Source organism: Rattus norvegicus, chromosome 4, assembly GCF_021556685.1.
Source record: "Rattus norvegicus strain SHRSP/BbbUtx chromosome 4, alternate assembly SHRSP_T2T, whole genome shotgun sequence".
In the NCBI taxonomy this organism is placed as follows: domain Eukaryota; kingdom Metazoa; phylum Chordata; class Mammalia; order Rodentia; family Muridae; genus Rattus; species Rattus norvegicus.
The window spans coordinates 121,058,090-121,076,438 of NC_141537.1; the positions used below are offsets into that span (position 1 = coordinate 121,058,090).

An 18,349-nucleotide genomic window follows, 5' to 3' on the forward strand; every position below is an offset into this window, starting at 1 on the left:
TTCTATATGTATGTATGTATGTATGCATGTATGTATATATTTGTATGTATGAACTTACTGGACTTTGCCTTTTGTTTCATCCACTCAATCTCTGTGTGTGTGTGTGTGTGTGTGTGTGTGTGTGTTTGTGTTTGCGAACTTTCTCTCTTTCCTTCTCTTTCTCACTGTTCCAAGGAGTTAAAAGAATTCATAGTTTTTTCGCTGGTCACAGGGAGTTTTTTAAGCCGTGTTCACTTAGAGAGAAGCCTGCTAAGTAACCTCTCTAATCGCTGACTGCCTCAGGCAGCAGCTGGTGTAGGTATCTGGATCTACCCCATCAGCTGCTGTAATCACTGACCACAATGGCTGCCTGCCTCAGTTTACCCACCACATGGATGCCCACACTGGTCATTGGCATTCTGGTGCCTGAACAGGGACATGAGGAGGTAAGTCCCCTCTTGTTCTGAGTAGACAGGATAAAGACCGTGAGTAACTGGAGTCAGCCAACAGCAGACCATCTGCCAACAGCTGACCCTGTGAATCGCCTGCCACTGTGGGTGGAAGTTCCTGTCACCTGTGAAGACTGACCCGTAAAGCACCTGCCACTGTGGGTGGGGGCTCCCGTCAGCTGGGAGGGCTGACCCCATGACTGCAGCTTTGCTCAGAGGGTCCCTCCTGTTAAGCATGGGCCCCACCAAAATGGGAGAAGGTGAATCTAAGGACCAAAGGTTTTTCTCTGGTGTTATTAAACGTATTTTTTAAAAGAAGAAAATTAAGGTTAGCGCTAGTCAGCTTATTGGTTTTCTCCAGCTTGTGCAGTCAGCTGATCCTTGGTTTCCTAGACCAAGCACTTTATATATTAAAACATGGGAAACAGTAGAGATAGATATTAAGAATCGAGGATAGGACAGGCCTCCTATGGCACTTGCTGTCTGGAACATACCCAGGCGGGCATTGGCAGGTGATAAAGAGCTCTGGCCATACCGCTCTCCAGCTTGATGGGACTCCTTTATTGACGTCCCATTCAGGATCTAAAAACAGTGTTTCTCTCCTGATTGAGAAGCCTAAGAAAGATAGCTCAGGAGAAGAGACTAATGAATAAGAGGAAAAATTGACCTTGGAGAAGGAATCTAACTTGAACACAGAAACAACGGAATACTATAAATCTGAAGACTCCCCCACAATATCTGACCGTCAGCCATCTCCCAAGGACTCCCGAAAAGATAAAAAGGACAGCTAAAGAGGTCCATGGGACTCACTGCGCTGTGTTGTGCTGTCAGGCTTGATGAAGGGTGGTTCATTAAGGTGTTTTATTATTTAAAAAGTCTAAAAGATTTTCAAAAACTTCTTAAAAATATTGGTTGGATTTGTTCTTTCTTTAAAAAAATAACTACAGCTGAAATGAAGCCATTGTTTGATATTTTCAGCCTGGATGCTGCCCCAGAGTCATGAAGAGAATTTACTTCTAAAGTCAAAGTTTCATTAACCCTTTTAGAACCAGATGAGTCCCATTACCCAGAGACACTAATGATTACCTATGGCTCCCCCTCAGACAGGCTGCCCTCAGACAGGCTGCATTGATTATCAAGGCACACGTGCCCACACACACACACACGCACACACACACACACACACACACACTTCTACACAACAAAGGGAGAATTTCATTAATGAGTTTTTAAAAGCCCTTTAACTTGTATATTAATATATAGACATGTTATTTTTCCCATACTAAAAATTACTCCACTGCCTTCTGGCGGCTGGAAGGGTCTTATAGAACTTCTTGGTGTATCTCACCCCATGCATGGTCTCCCCGCATGGCAATTAACCCGCAGGGCCTTCGCACGCCCTTGCAATCTATGGTACTTACACTGTCTGCCTCTGTCTGACCCGGGGAAGCTTTCAAAGACGTGGTACCCCACTTGCTTTACTGTTTTACAGTCTTGGGGATGCCAAGGGCAATGCTTTTAAACATCCCACTGGCCTTCCCCATAATCTCTAAAGCCAGGCCAAGCTTAAAAGGCTCAGATATTTAAGTTACAAAACAGAGATTATGAATACTCAGCCCCTTACCATATTTTACAAAACAAGTTATAAGTCCCTTTTTAACATTTTAATATGAAATTTACTCCAAACCTCTAATAAGATAAAAGAAAGATCTATAACTACGTAATAAAAAGAACCTGATATTTCATTCTGGGAGAAGTTTTGTTTGTTTTCACAGGACTCTAGCTCACCAATGCCAGATCAGTTGATTGTGCCAGGACTTCCCTTATTGACACAGAGGCAAAAGCTTCTACCCCTGCCCCTTCCTCCAAGCCCACCTCAGCTATGAACAACTCCAGCTCTCCCATGTTAGCTATCCCATCAAGGAAAATAAATACAATCTTTAGTTCTTTGTACTGGAAAATTGTTTCCTGCCAGCAAGAGAAAATGGCTGAGAAAATGACTTTACTTGCTTGTACTTTGTTATCTTTGTTATTTTTTTTGGGGGGGGGGGTGGTGGGAATAATTTGTTTTGCTTACCTGTACTATGTAATGTTATTCCTTGTAAAGGTATTGGGGAACACACTACTTTTTTCACAGTCATTCAGTAAAAATATGCTAAAATTTAATCACATTGTAATTTTATACCGCTTGAAAGATTTCGCTGGGATGCATAAGCTATGGAAAAAAGAATAAAGACCAAAACATTGTTCCTTCCACCCATCAACTATGTGCATATATGTATACATGTAAACCCTCTGTGTGTGTGTGTGTGTGTATGTGTGTGTGTGTGTTGGAGCTTGCTCCATCCACCAATTGTGTGTGTATGTATGTATGTATGCATGTATGTATGTATGCATGTATGTATGTATGCATGTATGTATGTGTATGTGTGAAATGTTTGGAGCCTGTCTGCTGGACCTTTGCTCTACACACTGTATATGTGAATGTGTGTGTGTGTGTGTGTGTGTTGGAGCTTGCTCCATCCACCAATTGTGTGTGTATGTATGTATGTATGCATGTATGTATGTATGCATGTATGTATGTATGCATGTATGTATGTGTATGTGTGAAATGTTTGGAGCCTGTCTGCTGGACCTTTGCTCTACACACTGTATATGTGAATGTGTGTGTGTGTGTGTGTGTGTGTGTCTGTCTGTCTGTCTGTATTTATGTATTTGTATATATGAAATTGTTGGACTCTGCCTTTCATATCATCCACTCAGTGTGTGTGTGTGTGTGTGTGTGTGTGTGTGTGTGTGTGTGTGAATTTTCTTTCTTTTCCTTCTTTTTCTTGCCCACTCCAAGGACTTAAAAGAGTTCATAGTTTTTCTACTGGCCACAGGGAGTGCCAGCCCTATTTGTTAAGCTTTCCCTCAGAGAAAAGTCAGCTGAGTAACTTCTCTAATCGCTGACTGCCACAGGCAGCAGGGACCACAAGTGTCTGGGTCCACCCCTGTCAGCAACTTTAAACACTGACCCCCAGTGACTTCCTGCCTCAGTTTACCCACCACATGAATGCCAAAGCTGGTCATTGGCAAACTTTGGCTTTTCCTGTGAGTGATTGGGTGTGTGGGTGCAGAGATGTTAAATTTCTTCTATCACACATCATCAGTGGGTGTAGGGGTGCAGCAATGTCCCCCCTTTCATCCCTGGTGGGGAGAGTTAATTCCCTTCCTCTTTCTTCTCTTGGACAGTCTGGGTGCAGGGCTGAGCCTCGCTCACAGGTCCCTGGTGATTCTCACTCTTCACCCTTGCCCTCCATTTTTAGCCCCGCTGGCTTCTGCTCTCGCCTTCGTTGTATTCCCTTTCCTTTCTGCTTGAGGTTATTTTGGCATAACTATGATATTAATTTTCAACTTTCTTTTTTTTCCCTTTTCTTTTTTTCGGAACTGGGGACCGAACCCAGGGCCTTGCGCTTGCTCTACCACTGAGCTAAATCCCCAACCCCTCAACTTTCTTTTTAAAGTTGACTTTTTTATGTGTATGGGTATCTTAGCTGGGTGTATGTATGGGTGTCCAGCCCATGCATGTCAGAAGAGGGCTCTGGATCCCCGGCACTGGGGCCATAGACAGTTGTGAGCCGCTATGTGGGTGCTGGGAGAGCAGCCAGGGCTACTGAGACGTTTCTCTGGCCCCTGTTTTCAAAGTTCTTAAGGCATACATCCTAACATAACATTTTATATATTTTTCTCTAAAGCACTGCTGAAACTGAACCTTACAAGTTTTGTAGTGTATTTTTATGTCTATTTAATTAAAAATATTCTCTGATTTCTGCATGGTTTCCTCTTTAACTTAAAAAAGTGATTTTTAAAATGAATATGTTTGGAGATTTCCCCTGATATCTTTGTTTTACTTTAACTTGATAGTTCTGCCCGATAGTTCTCTAACTATTCCTGAGGTTACTTTATCTATGGTAAATGTAATGACTTTAGGTGGCCTCTGCTTTGGGCTTACTCTGTCGGGAGCCTCAGAATCTCAGCTTTTCCCAGTCATCGTTCCTCCTCTCTGTTGGTTTGCTGGTTCATGAAAGGTCAGCGGCCAGTAACTTCCTGTGGATTTGTAGAACACCTTTGGGAGTTGAAGATATTATCCCGTGCCTGTCATATGCATTAAATATATGTTGCTTTGACATCTGACTTTTGAAGATGAATGATCTTCGACAGCCCATATGGCCAACCTTATAGATTAGATTGGTAACTGACTCCCCTTGTTGAAGGAGAACATAGGCAGAGCAGAAGCCAGGGCCACGCGTGTTATGGTCTAAATGTGGGGCTCTGGAAAAAGCAGAGTGTCCATGGTACATCTGAGAGACTTGAAAGCCACCACAGGAAGTGAGTTACTATCCTCATAGAAAACAATAGACACTATGAATGTGATCTGTCTTGTTTATACATCCGACCGAGGCAGTCTTTATTTTGGATTCTTGTGTATTTCTAATTCCCACACACTCACATTTACTGTTTTTAAAAGTTGTTTATATTTTGTGGTAGACTGTGACTCCTCAGGGAGCGGAGGTCACTGGCTTTGGGCCTCACACTGTTTATCCCGTGATTATCATTAGACAGATAGTTAAGAACAGAAGAAAGAGAAGGAATAAGTGCAGGGCGGAGAGAAGGGGAGGAAAGACATGTAGCGAAGGGAGCATGGGAGGAGGGGACACAACAAAAGGAGATTAGGTATCTACGGTGCTCAGGGAGAGGCATCCAAGCATGGGCGATGCTTTTGTGGCCTCTCGTCTCGGTGGATGAACTCCCTTCCGCCCCTACAGGCTCTTCCTCTTTTCCTTATTTAGAATATTCCCTTCTGCGATATTCGGTGTTCTGCTGCTATTACAAATGCCTGGGGATATGAGCCTCGGGTAAAGACGTTAAGAGCAGGTGTGTTTTCTTCCTACCACTGTTCCGTACTTCTGCCACATGGACGGTGCTAGGATGACCACAGGGCCACAAACTGAGGGCAGGGAAGCCATACAGGAAGGAAGTTGAAACACACAGGTCATGGATTGGAGGAGAACTGCCTACCACAAAAATCATCTGCACTGGACATCACATAAATTCAAAGCACAGGCTCACGTGCCAGGCATGCAGATTTAGGAATTTTCTTCCTATTTATTTGTTTGTTTTTATTTTTATTTTTCCCTCTCATACATTATATTCCAACTGCAGTTTCAGCACACAGGGGAAAAGATTTTCACCAACTTCACACTGACAGAGGGCTAACATCCAAACTATGTAAAGAAACTAGACACCAATGAACCAAATAGTCCAATCAAAGACGGGGCACAGATCTTAGCAGAGAATTCTCAACAGAGGAGTCTCAAATGGCTGAGAGACACCTAGAAAATGTTCAACATCTTCAGTCCGCAGAGAAAAGCACATCAGGTTGACTCAGATTCCACCTTAACACTGTCACAAAGGCTAAGATCACTTGTCCCTTATTGAAGCTGGTGTTAAGGTTCTTTCTAGGTCACAGCAACAGGGTGTGTGTAGTTGTGAAGGAATGGGTCAGAGGAGAGGCTTTACAGAGGAAAACAGCAGAGGAATCAAGGATGACTTCAAGTGAGTGTGTTAAAGACCTGAAGAAAATTTTAAGGGGAAATATATGCATAAGAAGAGCTGCTTGGGAGGGAAGAGGGAAAGAGGGAGAGAGGGAAGGAGGAAGGAGGGAAGGAGGGAAGAGGGAAAGAGGAAAGGAGGGAAGGAGGAAGGAGGGAAGAAGGAAAGAGGGAAGGAGGGAAGGAGGAAGGGAGGGAAGGAGGGAATAAAAACTTCAGGAAGTTGAAAAATACCTTAATAACTGGGTTAAAGAGAAAAAACACACCAGGTATTAGGAAACTTTTAAAAAGATACAATAGTTATAAGATGCAAATAAAACACATTATTCTTTCATGCTTCCATTAGAAAGAGCAGAAGAGACTCTCTGTAAGGGAGCAACATTCAGTTTAAGCCATCAGCCAAAGAACAACAGAAATCCTGTAAGACCCAAGGTAGACATCAGCAAAAAGGAAAGCAAGGCGGCGCCGGAGGGAACAGACAGGAACATTTAGAAGCAGCATCACTGGGGGATCTGACCTACTGGGTGTAAGACCCATCTGTGCATCTGGGGTCTTTGTCACTGGATAGTGTAAATGAACCAGGGAAGCAGTGTGACAACAAGCAGGAGGTTATGTCCACGGGCAATGAGTGGCCTTAGAAGCCAAACAGCTTCACTAACAGATGTTGGAACTGCTAGATGTCTAAGTGGGGAAAACCGTACTGGAACCTCACACTACATTCACAAGTAATAGTAAGCTTAAATTCGAAAAGCAGGCTTTTAAGAAAATATAGGAAAATGCTTTAAGGACACTGGAAACACTCTTTAAAGCAATACTAAAGCAAAAATTATAAGGAACAGTGCTTGTGGGAGTTGAAACAGCTCTGCGAGAGCTTTGGAGGTCCACTCACCCACCCTGCCTCATAGGTCTGCTGTGGCAGACAGAGGCATGGGCGTGCTCAGCACAGGCCCCTCTGCATCGGGGATTTTATCCCCTCTGCAGCCATGAGGCTAGGCAGCGGGGGCAATACAGCTAGCTTCACATTTTCCTAATGACCTTTTCATTGAGTTGTGGTAAAGCCTCAAAATTTCCAAGGCTATCTTGTGTGCATGCGTGCATCTCTCTCTCTCTCTCTCTCTCTCTCTCTCTCTCTCTCTCTCTCTCTCTCTCTGTGGGTGTGGGTGTGGGTGTGGGTGTGGGTGTGGGTGTGGGTGTGGGTGTGGGTGTGTGTGCCTGCCTGTGAGTATGTGTGTGTGCACGTGTGCACGTGTCTATGTTTTGGGACAGGGTTTCTCTGTCAACAGTCCTGGATGTCCTGGAACTCATTTTCTAGACCAGGCTATCCCTGAACTCACAGAGATCTGCCTGCCTCTGCCTCCCAAGTGCTGGGATTAAGTTTCAAGACCATCTTTAAACTGGGAACAATCTGCATTCAGAACCCTGCTCACGCCTCCAGCTCAGCAAGGCGAGAAGTCCTGCTTGTCCCACAGCAGTCTGAGCAGACGGCGTCAGGCTGGGCTCAAGCCTCAGCTCCTGCCTTTGGAAATTGTGTGGTCCCAAGGAGTTACTTTAGCTTCCCCAAAGCGATATTCCTGACTAGAAAATGAAAGCAGACCATAAGGAGAACTGAGGTAATACATGCACTGTGTTTAGAAGGTGCTGGAACATGTTCCGTTCCGTAATGCTAATAGTCTCATCACTAGGCCTATGGACTTGGAGCTCCTAGGAATGGGTAAAATGAGGCAGACAGTTGCACACACATCTGAAAGCAATCCTGTCTAGAGTCCTGGCCTTCTTGCCTCCTTGTGTTGCTAGAGCCAGGGATGGGAGAGCATTAGCAGATGTTCTACAAGACTGTGGTCCTTCCTGGTGCAGGGACCTCAGAAACACTTAGTAAAGACATGGCCTGTGCCATCTCAGCTGAGCAGCCAAGGTAGCAGAGTTCTATGGAGCCAGGCCACCTTTGAATGCCCACTTCTAAAGACTTTCTTCTTTAAAATCTTGCTTGTTTGTGTTAGTTCCTTGCTCAATATCTCACAATATCTTGCTTGTTTGTGTTAAAAAACAAGGCCTCCATTTGCCTTATTACAGTCATCATCCCTTCACGACACTAACAGTGGCATGAAAAAAAAAATCACCCAAACTCCGCTTTCCTCTCAATCTTTTTAAAATCTGAGACATTCTCGAGGCAAGTGGAGGTGTGTCACCCTGTGTCCCTGGTGCACTGGACAAGGCCCAGTTGAAACATTTGGTCATGGCTGGTTGACTCCCATGTCTTTTTCCTCATGAATCTGCAGGTGGCCGCTGACTCTGAGGGAAGGGAAGGCAGGCATGGGGCTGTTCATATTCCAAGCAAAGCGCCCAGCCACTATCCTCACCTCTCCTTTCCATGTCTAATGTCAAGACGGACAAATTTAATAAGCTGTGTTGTGTTGAAGAGACCTCAAGTGGGGCCCAGGAGTCTTGAGGACTTTACGTTTGGGTGAAGGAGCTAGAATGCCCCTTCAGTGTCTGTGGGTGAAGAACGAGTGGAGAATCATTACAGGGCGGAGCTCAACCTGTGCAAACCGAACAGATAAGCAGGGAGTGTTTGCAGAGTGACCAATGGGGAGTTTTCAGTACAGACTAACAGACTTCACTGATACCTAGGATGTGATTAGGTCTCAGGCCCGATAAGGGAGTTTGCCAAGGTGTGTCTTCCGATGTGATCACTTGGGAAAGAGATTTCCACGTCTTAACGCAGATATAAAGGCTGGACACTGCACGGGGATCAACGCCTGCTCCAGCTCCCTCTCTTCAGGCAAAATGAAATCCCTGGTGAGTGTGCTTTGTCTGCTCTGTGCTCTTGCTATTGCTGGTCCCCACCATGCTTCAGATTTCAAGGGTCTCAAACAAACCCTCTGCACATCTATGCTGCTGTGATCGAGTTAACAGTGTTTGGGGTGGGAACGTTGAATATGTATGTGTCTGCTGTCTAAATGTCTTAGGTTTACTCAAAATGGACAAAGGGGAAAAAGGAAATACATAGAGATTTTTTATTTGGAGGGTGTTTTTTTTTTTTTTTAATAATCCCTTCTCATCACTTTGTGAGGAGTTTAGGCCTTTGAGAGCCATCCTATTTGTCATGAAAGAGATGCTTTACTTTTAAAATGTCTATAATAAGAATGATAGCCCCAAACCATGCTGAGCCTAAGTTTTTCTCATGGATGGTTACCTCTGATTGCTGTGCCAATAGTGTATACCAGGTACTGTTGTCCTCAACGGAAAATTGTGGACACTGAGGCAGAGGGGACTGGATTCTCCAGACCTGTAAACTTGGGATTCAGGGTGTGGTTTCTCTCTCTTGGGCCCTGTGCACAGCAGTAGTGAGGCGGACTTAAAACAACCAGAGTGTTCTCACGTCTAAGTTCTTTATTCAGGAAAAACAAACCCTTTAATGACTCACCCTCCCCACTGGATTCCAGTAGTTCTGCCCGGATACAGGATGGGAGCTCTCCCCCTGCCTCTGCCTCTTGTTTTCACTCAGCTTCTAGAGAGAACGAAGCAAGCTAAATGTCAGCCCTAAAGTGACGAAGATGTTCAGCTGAACAGTGTCCTCTCCCAGGACCTCTCGGTTTTCCAGGGGGAGATTTAAGCCTAAAGTATAAACTTATAGCCAAGATCTATCGACCTTGATATGGGTGTGGGGGAGTCTGGGGCAGAGGATACTCCCTGTGCTTTCTCTAGGCATTCACTGAGCTGGCTAGTTGATTCCCTTGTCAAAACTTCTAGTCTACACCCAGTCAATAGAATAGACAGGGCCATCTGAGGCTCCACAGCTGGCCTGAGGTGGGGTGCAGAGAACCCCGTGTAAGTGGCCTGCAGGATGTCTGTGTGTAGATTGTTCTTAGAGTCTCCACTGTGGGACAGCAGAAGATAAATGGGAAGAAACGATGGAAAGGAGGGTAGAATAGCCCCACAGGCAGTTCTTGGAAGCTTCTACCCCTCCACACATCTTCCACCCACCAGTGTCTGAAACTGACAGTAGACTTCACTGCAGCAACCAGAAGAGAAAAGACAACACTGCTGCTGGTGTGGGGTCAGACTTGGAAACAACCTTGGCCCAGCATCAGAGCTACTGAGATTCAGGCTATGTCACCAGACAGATACCTTCCTTGATTTCAAAGGTTAACTGTGCTCCCAGTGTCCTCCTTCCATAGCTGTGCTTAAAAACCCACTGTGTTCATGTCACGCATGGATTCATTTTAAAGGTTTCATTCCCTCAGTGACAAGAAACGTGGGCTTCCCCCTTAGATCAGAGGACGTAACTTATCAACTAGTCGAGAGCTAGTGTAACTCACACCAGGTCCCCCCACTCATGAGTCCCTCTCTGCTCTCCCACCCAAGGTTCTCCACCATCTAGACACGATTAGGCTGAAGAGCTGGGAAATGGGTAGTCAAGGAGAACCATGTGACTAACAGATCGCACGCGCTCAACAAGTGCCTACCGAGTGACCAAGTATATTTTCTACCTTTCAAAGTAGAAAAATAGACTGCTAGCTACCTGCGATGGCTGGCCATTGTGCCTAGGTGCCTTCTGTCCCCTGCTGATCCTCTCAATGAATGGCTACTCCTCAGAGATTCGATCTGTTTTCCAGGTGGCTTTTCTGGTGGTGCTGTCCATCCTCAGAATACAATCGCAGGCTAAGGAGGTGAGTTATCGTCTTAGAGCTATGGGGGAAGGCAAGAGCTGTTCGAGACCGGGCCATCCCAAGGACCGTGGGGTCCACGTGTCTTTGAGACGGAGTTCCAACAATGGAAAGAACGAAGTGGTCTTCATTTGTCTCCACCTGCAACACCTTCCCAGAGCAACACAATGCACTAACAGGTGGCGAGTCCCATTACCCGTTCCAATGACGTTGTTCCAGCTCTCCCAGTGAGAGGAGCTTTGGGTGCTACCTCAGCCCGAGCGAGCTTTGCATGGGCTTCCAGTGAACTTTCCACTGAAGTCAGAGGTTTTACCTCGGCGAAAGAGATGCTTTTCAAAATGCACACGGCTTATGGAAAACTTAATTTGGCTTTGTTGTCAATTCTAGGTTTTTAACATCTTCGTCCCAGGCAACAATGGCGGCAATGTCCAGGAGACCGTGACCATTGACAACCAGGAGAACACAGCCACCATCAACATCCACTCGGGCTCATGCTCTTCCACCACCATTTTTGACTATAAGCATGTAAGCAGAGAGGGGACCTTTATATTAGAATTTTTTTTTGTAAAGGTCAGGGGTCAGCTACATAGTATATATTTAAATTACATGATCTATCTTTACATCTTTAATTTTTTCCACTTCTTCCTTTCCCTTTAAATAATTAAGCAAGCAAATAAAACCATTTCTAAGGAAAGAGATACATTTACTGGACAGGGATGATGTCCCACACTGGCCCAGACATGAACAGGAAGACCGCTCAAAGCGATGCCCAGAACTGGGTAGTGCCAATTGGATGACTAAATGAGAACTTCTGCTACAACCACACAGACGATGAGCCACCTCAAATGAGCAGAAACCCATGCACACACTTAAATTACTATTGTGGTACAGACACCATTGCACGAGAAGGCCTTCCCAGTGCCCGTTACTGGGCTAACAATAAGTCTTCGAAACTTGCTCTGAAAGCTTACTGTCCTCATCCATTTACCGATTTGGATTAATTTACTAATGTCTTCCTCTAATAATAGACCAATGTCTATCATGATTGTATCGTAATAGACTCGTGTCTATTATGGGATGCCTTCTCTGGAGATAGCCAGCTCAGACACCTACACTTAAGCTGTTTTCCTCCTTTTTTCTCTCCCCACATGATTTCTTCCTGGTGGTGCTGGGGTTTTCATGCCACCTTTTAAAGCACAGACTCTTTGAAGTCTTCAACAACCAAAATTATCTTTAAATAGGTTTCATGGAAATCCCCAAGGAGGCTTTTAAAAGATCGAGTGTGGAGACTTTGTTGAACCCTCTCCTCCATCACTGGTCTCCATGCCTTGATCTAGTGTTAAATTTTAGGTACTCAGACTTTTGAGAATCGAGAGCAGGAACGTGAATGGGTTTTGTATATTTGAAGCATATTCACATATACAAAGGTCAAAATGTCGTGATAGCCTGTGATCTTCCTCATGTCAAACTCCCCCACACCTGTCCGTCTCCACTGCAGTGTCCTCACCACCCCACCCCCAGAGTGTGGATAGAGTTGGAGGAAGAAAAGAGGGGAACAGGGAAGGCATGTGGGTGGATTTAAGCCTGCCTAGGAGACTTCTAGAACTTCAAGCCAGGCAGAGATGATCTATGTTCAAATTTTCTGGGAGGGAAGCCTCTAGGCATTGTGGCTACTGTGTACTCAAAATGTGCCCTGAAATGATTGTAAATTTCACTGAATCTGAATTTAAATAGCCACAACTGGAGTCATTATGATATTGAATGATATTGTATTTAGTCAAAATTGAGGAGCAGGCTAGATAAAGTTCAAAGGAAAGAGGCAGAGAGCTACTCCTCTCACTCTTTAAAACTTGGTTCCAGAACACAGAGAGCATATGCCAACTCTCGCAGGGGTACAAGTGACAAGTAGCTAAGAGTAGACAGAATTCCACACTGATAGACAATGGTATTAACTCACAGCAGATACTCAGGCCTTTCTTCTAAGCCCGACTAAATGGGAACTCCAGAAACCGTGGCGTCAATAACTGTGCTCCTCCCACCCCCAGGGTTACATTGCGTCCCGGGTGCTCTCCCGGAGAGCCTGCTACATCATCAAGATGGACCACAAAGCCATCCCTGCTCTGGACAAACTCCAACGGTTCCTCTATGAGAAGCAGGTAATTTGGGGTTCCTCTGCAAACTCTGCAAACTGAAAGAGCTCATGCTTCTGTCTCATGAGAATGAGGTAGACCATACTATAGACGTCCATGCATACATATGATGCTCAACTTTCCACCATGTTCTCACATTTGGGAGAGGGAGGCATGCAAGCTCATCTCAGTACAGCATTCATCATAGAGCCCTGACTACGCGGACTTATAAGAACTTAAATGGATTGTCTTGGAGAGGGGCTGGCGAGGCTTTCTTCTCAGAGATGAGATCTTAGATACAGCGTTTAGTTGAAAATGAGTACATTTATGATATCCAATCAATGACACAGACAAATTATACCAAAGAGTGAGAATCTCCACACAACACACTGAAGCAAGACTCCTAGTCCTGGTCCTGTCTACACAGCCCCGTCTGTCCACATTTATCAGTGGATTAACCTTCTGCAGGTTTCATTGCAGTAATGGACTGCAGATAAAAATGAGCTTTTGTTCCAGACACAGCAGTGAGAGGAGACAATAGCTTGAGATCCCTGAATACCCTTTACTCAACCACTGAACAGAGAAAGCCATTTACAATTTAAAGTAAGGCCCAAGATGCTTACCTGTTTCTTCAACGCTGTTCTCTGTGATGTCATTTAGACAATGAATGCCATGGCCTCCACGGAGTATACCTGGGTCAAGTACAACCCCCTAAAGTCTCTGATCACAAAGGTGGACTGGTTCCTGTTTGGCTCCCCGATTGAGCAGCTGTGCAAGCACATCCCCCTGTATGAGGGGGAGGTGGCCACGAAGCCAAGTGAGTACCGCCGAAGCCAAACAAATTCTGGAGGCAGCTGTATGCCACGCTGTCGGAGGTGGGGTGGGGCATGCTGTGTGGATTATACACACGTGAAAACTTAGTTCAGTTCACTTCAGGAATTGAGTTTCTACTGTGTGCACAGATCTTCAGAGACACGAGGAAGACAGAAGTGGGCAAAGCTCTGCCTCTGTGGGGCATAGCACAGTGGGAAAATGGCTGAGTGGAAAATCACAAATGGGGTCAGGCAGGGTTCCTGGGTGTCAAAGGAACCGCAGGGATCCTGTCTTTTCACACATAAGTGCTCCATGTTAAAACACACACACATACACACAGACACACACACACACAGACACAGACACACACACACAGACACACACACAGACACACACACACAGACACACAATACACATATAGACACACACACAATACACATATAGACACACACACACACACACACACACACACACATACACACACTCACTCGCTCTTCCAGGGCACCTTTCAAACGGTATCCTCTGGAGGTGGTAAGGAATGCTGCCAGGGTCCAGCATAGAGCGTTCCAGGGAAGAGAAGGTGGAGTGCTGAACAGACTGGGGACAGCAGTGGGGTGTTACAGACCAAGGCGATGTCACTGAATTTGTGTCAAAGTAGACAGAACCAGTGGAAAACAAGAGCCATTTATCAGAGTAGTGGGAGGTAAAGAAGGTGTTAGCATTTACTGCCCATTTGCCCAGAAAGTCAGCACTTATGATTGTCTAGAGAGGCAGCAGTACCAAACCACATGACATCCCCAGACCAACACTTCCAGAGCTGTTGGTCTTATGCTAGTGAAATTATTATAATAATAATTATTATTACTATTACCTCAATGAAGTTACAGCTAAAATCTTGGTTGCTATGAAATTATAAGTTCTGTCCCCACCCCTGCAGTCAGGACCTTCAAAATACTGGTTTGCTAGATTGAAACACATGTTTAAATGCTGTTTCTCTACATTTTTCCATTTCCAGGAGAGGTGGGCACTGGAGGCTGTGCAAAGGTGGGGATCCTGGGTATCCTGGGGATCTCTATCTGCGGAGGGATTCACCTTTAAGATGGCCCATCAGTTGACTTCGTCTTTTCAAAGAAACAAACCTTTGGTTGCCACTCAGAAGCAAAACTAAATTCTTCCCAACATTCCATGTACTTATGAGATCCAGCAATAACACAGAAATGATATATTTACAGATACCTGTGTGTGTTCGTTCCTTTCATGGGCACACTGGGAAGCCAAGCGACGTTGATCTCAGTGAATAGAAGTACTTCAAATAAGACGAACACTGTATGACAGTGTCCAGATGATGGGGCACGTGCAATCTAACCCCTGACGTCTGAGCTCACTGCAGACCAGCTGAGCACCTCCATCTCAAGTCTCAGACAACAGGGCTGGGCAGGGACAAGGACAGTGGCAATGCCTTTCCCTGGGAAGAGGGTGGGGCTTGGCATATTCTTGTCAAGCAACCCACTGCCCTAATGAAGGAAGTTTCCTCTTCTGACCAATGAGTTGGCTCTGAGGACCATTCAAGTGCCTTTTAGGACACACATTTCAATTTGTTGAAGTGGCAGACTTGGCCACAGTGAACAACATTCTCTCGGGAGTTGATCTGAAGTAAACAGGAGGAAGCAACAGTAACACCAAGAACAGAATCAGAAAAGTGGGGAATCCAAGTTAATACAGTATAGGAAAAGTGCCCAAGGCTTAAAATTAGTTACACCATGTGGATCAATTCCAAGATCCATTAGCCAGGTCTTGTAAAGTCTGGGCAGCTGGATGCCAATTCAGTTCAGAACAAAGAGAGATTTAAACAGGAACCTCTCTGTCACTGCGTCTTTCTAGTCCTCACTCTGGTCCGTGACAGGTACATGCCTTCTGGGTACTTGGCACTGAGGTATGATGGGCTAGGCATCTCAAGCTACTATATTTGAGGTTGCTATTTTCTTGGTGGGGAAATGGGACATTTCTATAAACAGTTTGATGACAGTAGTTTTGACTGTGTTGTAGACTGCTATGGAATGCACAGGGTGTTTGTGGGTGTTTGCTAGTGACGGAACCCCAATCAGGTTTGTTGCAGTCGAGGGTAACCTGAGAGTGCTGTGTAGTTAGCTGCAGATGAGGACAGGGTACCCTGGAGCCCGGTGCTTGATAGCAGTGGACTCTTTCCTCCCTGAGGGGAGAGAAGCAGCACCTCACTCCACCCCAGGCTCCCCGTCTCAGCTCTGTTTACAGAGAGACAGAAGCAGCTCTGCTTATGAGTAGGATTTTAGCTATATCGTCTCTGGAGATGACCCCAACTGGCCCCCATGGCAAGGATGGTTGGCTGGGTGCAGGGAGGGTGTTAGCGTCAGAAACCTCCTGGGGTTTGCTCTAACAGGTGTGCTCCTTATTGCTTTAACCATGTCAGCTACAAGGTCTGCTGTCTCACTGGGCTGACTCTAAATCCCCCTCCCTCCGAGGGAGGCTGGGGCCTTGGTACAGTTCCTAATAGTTAGCCCTGTCTATCTAAGGAAGGTGTACATCAACCTTTTAATCTAGGGATGCTCAACCCCCCGAGGCCATGAACAGAGAAGAGGGAGCCTGAACTAAAATGGTCTCAAAGGCTGGAAGAGGCCACATGTCACAATAGGCAGGAAAGATTGGCCATAACTGGAGCTAGCCGGCCAAAGGAGTCCTTGAAGGAGCCAAGGCGGGGGGCGGAGTGCTAAAACCCTGTGTGTCCTACACACCTCCTTGCTCATCCTAAGGGATGGTCTCTTCATTCTTCAGTCATAGATGCTGGAGCTTAGAAGACGTAGACCCCATTACTTCATTATAGAATTGCCTGCTAGGATTACTGACTCAGTGAATGAACTCAGCGTTATTTTGCCAAACATAACGAATGCATTAGTGAGCTAAGACAACGCTGAGCTTTCTGGTTCCTGACAATGGTCAAATAACTTAGATCAGTCCAACCTTCCTGTCATTACAGTTGTGCATTGGAACAAAATATCAAAAAATGACTTCTAAAGGCATGGGGTGACCCTAGCAGAGAAAACATGAAGGGTCCCTTGTCTACAGCCGATCAGAGCTGTCTAATCCTGTCCTTCAAAGCAAGCTTTACGGAACGCCCATGTCTCTTCCCCAGCTCCCTCTTCCTGGCTGCCCTAACCTCGGGCTGTGTGAGTAGCAGCTAAGCATCCTTTCTGCGTATTCGTTCCTTCAGTAGGGGGCTAACCCTGATCCGCCAAGTTAGCTTTCAGCTGGCTCATTCCCGTGCCCAGCTACCTTCACTGTCACAGCGAGTCTACTGGCATCCGGCAATGAGAGGACAGACCCTGCTATGCACAGTATGGCCCCTCAGTGAAGAACGTTCTGCCTCAAAATGTTTATAGTGCCCAGGTGGAGAAAGCTGAGCTAAGTCGGTCCTGTTTCTCCTGAGAGAACAAGATCATAGCTTTTCTTTATAAAAGCAAGGAGCCGATTGGTCCAAAGTTGTCAGGTGGCCAATGACATGTAAACAAGTCTGCTAAGAGAGGCTTCCAGGAATCATATCCGTCCCAGATACAGAATGGTACATTCAGAAGGCTGGAAATTCTGTTCTTTGTTTTTTTTTTCCCATTCTCCTTCCTACAGTGAGGAAATAATATTGATATCAGGAACTTCCACAGTCATTTTGGAGTCATGGGGTAACAATCTTAGAGAGGCAGGGCCAGGAAAGGAAGGGCTATGACTTACCTTATGCCTCAATACAAATGTTGATTTATTTTCAATGTTTAACACACAACTGAATGAAATGAGAGCCACTCGGCCCGTAACATCTCATGAAGCAAGCTGCCATTTCTGTCACCCAGAACAACCCTGAGTGACTTGTGCTCCAGTACCCTGGGACCTCAGGCTTGGGTCCTTCTATGGAGCTGAGGAAGCTGTGGCACGGACCACTCCAGGAGTCTCTTATTGAGGACCACAGAAGTCTGCTTTGTGAAGTGCACCCCACTCTAGAAGGACCTTGAAAACCTTGTCCCTAGGGTTTCCAGGAGCAGGAGTGAAGGGGAGAGTCAGGTGATAACACATGGGCTGGAGGGGCTGGCGATGGGCACAAGGCTGTCCCTACCAGAGGAAAAGTTACAGAGTGAACACTGAATATCTGGATCCTTATTTGCGATGGAGACACCTATCTAAGCGATATGGCCCCTGGCCTAGAGTTCTAGAAGGAGGATCTAGAGTCACTCTACGGGTCATCACTAAGTAGATAGGACAGCACAGGAAAGAGATACCCAGGAGCCTCAGTTCCAGTTTTCAGGAGATGAGTGAAGCCTTAGAAGTGACCATACAGACTGGGCTCCATTATTCATTTATTGCCAAAAATTCTCGAGAGATAGCCTAAAGAGACTCAGAAATGAGAGGTTCTAGTGGAGCCAACTCCAGGATGTAGGATGTTCTGGGAAGCACATGGCCAGCAGTGCACAGAAGATGAGGGAGGACACAGAGGATGAGGGAGGCTGCAGGGGATGAGGGATGATGTGGAGGATGAGGGATGATGTAGAGGATGAGGGATGATGTAGAGGATGAGGGATGATGTAGAGGATGAGAGAGGCTGCAGGGGATGAGGGAGGCTGCAGAGGATGAGGGATGATGTGGAGGATGAGGAATGATGTAGAGGATGAGGGAGGCTGCAGGGGATGAGGGATGATGTGGAG

At 45.8% G+C, this 18,349-nt stretch overlaps 1 protein-coding gene across 6 annotated transcripts in view; it reads left to right on the plus strand.

Annotated features, from left to right (window-relative positions):
- Gkn2 (gastrokine 2) overlaps nucleotides 1–14,864 on the plus strand; it is a 46,277-nt gene extending 31,413 nt beyond the window's left edge. For 2 of the 6 annotated variants that reach the window (XM_087656723.1, XM_087656726.1), the window contains 6 exons: nucleotides 8,662–8,818; nucleotides 10,639–10,692; nucleotides 11,077–11,214; nucleotides 12,735–12,845; nucleotides 13,479–13,635; nucleotides 14,647–14,864. In XM_087656723.1, the coding sequence (XP_087512849.1) occupies nucleotides 8,807–8,818; nucleotides 10,639–10,692; nucleotides 11,077–11,214; nucleotides 12,735–12,845; nucleotides 13,479–13,635; nucleotides 14,647–14,729 (555 nt within the window). In that variant the 5' untranslated portion in view covers nucleotides 8,662–8,806 and the 3' untranslated portion in view covers nucleotides 14,730–14,864. Of the gene's footprint in view, nucleotides 1–5,953; nucleotides 6,027–8,298; nucleotides 8,819–10,638; nucleotides 10,693–11,076; nucleotides 11,215–12,734; nucleotides 12,846–13,478; nucleotides 13,636–14,646 lie in introns of those variants that run through there. The other 4 variants (XM_087656724.1, XM_087656722.1, XM_087656721.1 and 1 more) reach the window with 4 other exon arrangements.
- The last annotated feature ends 3,485 nt before the right edge of the window (nucleotides 14,865–18,349 follow it).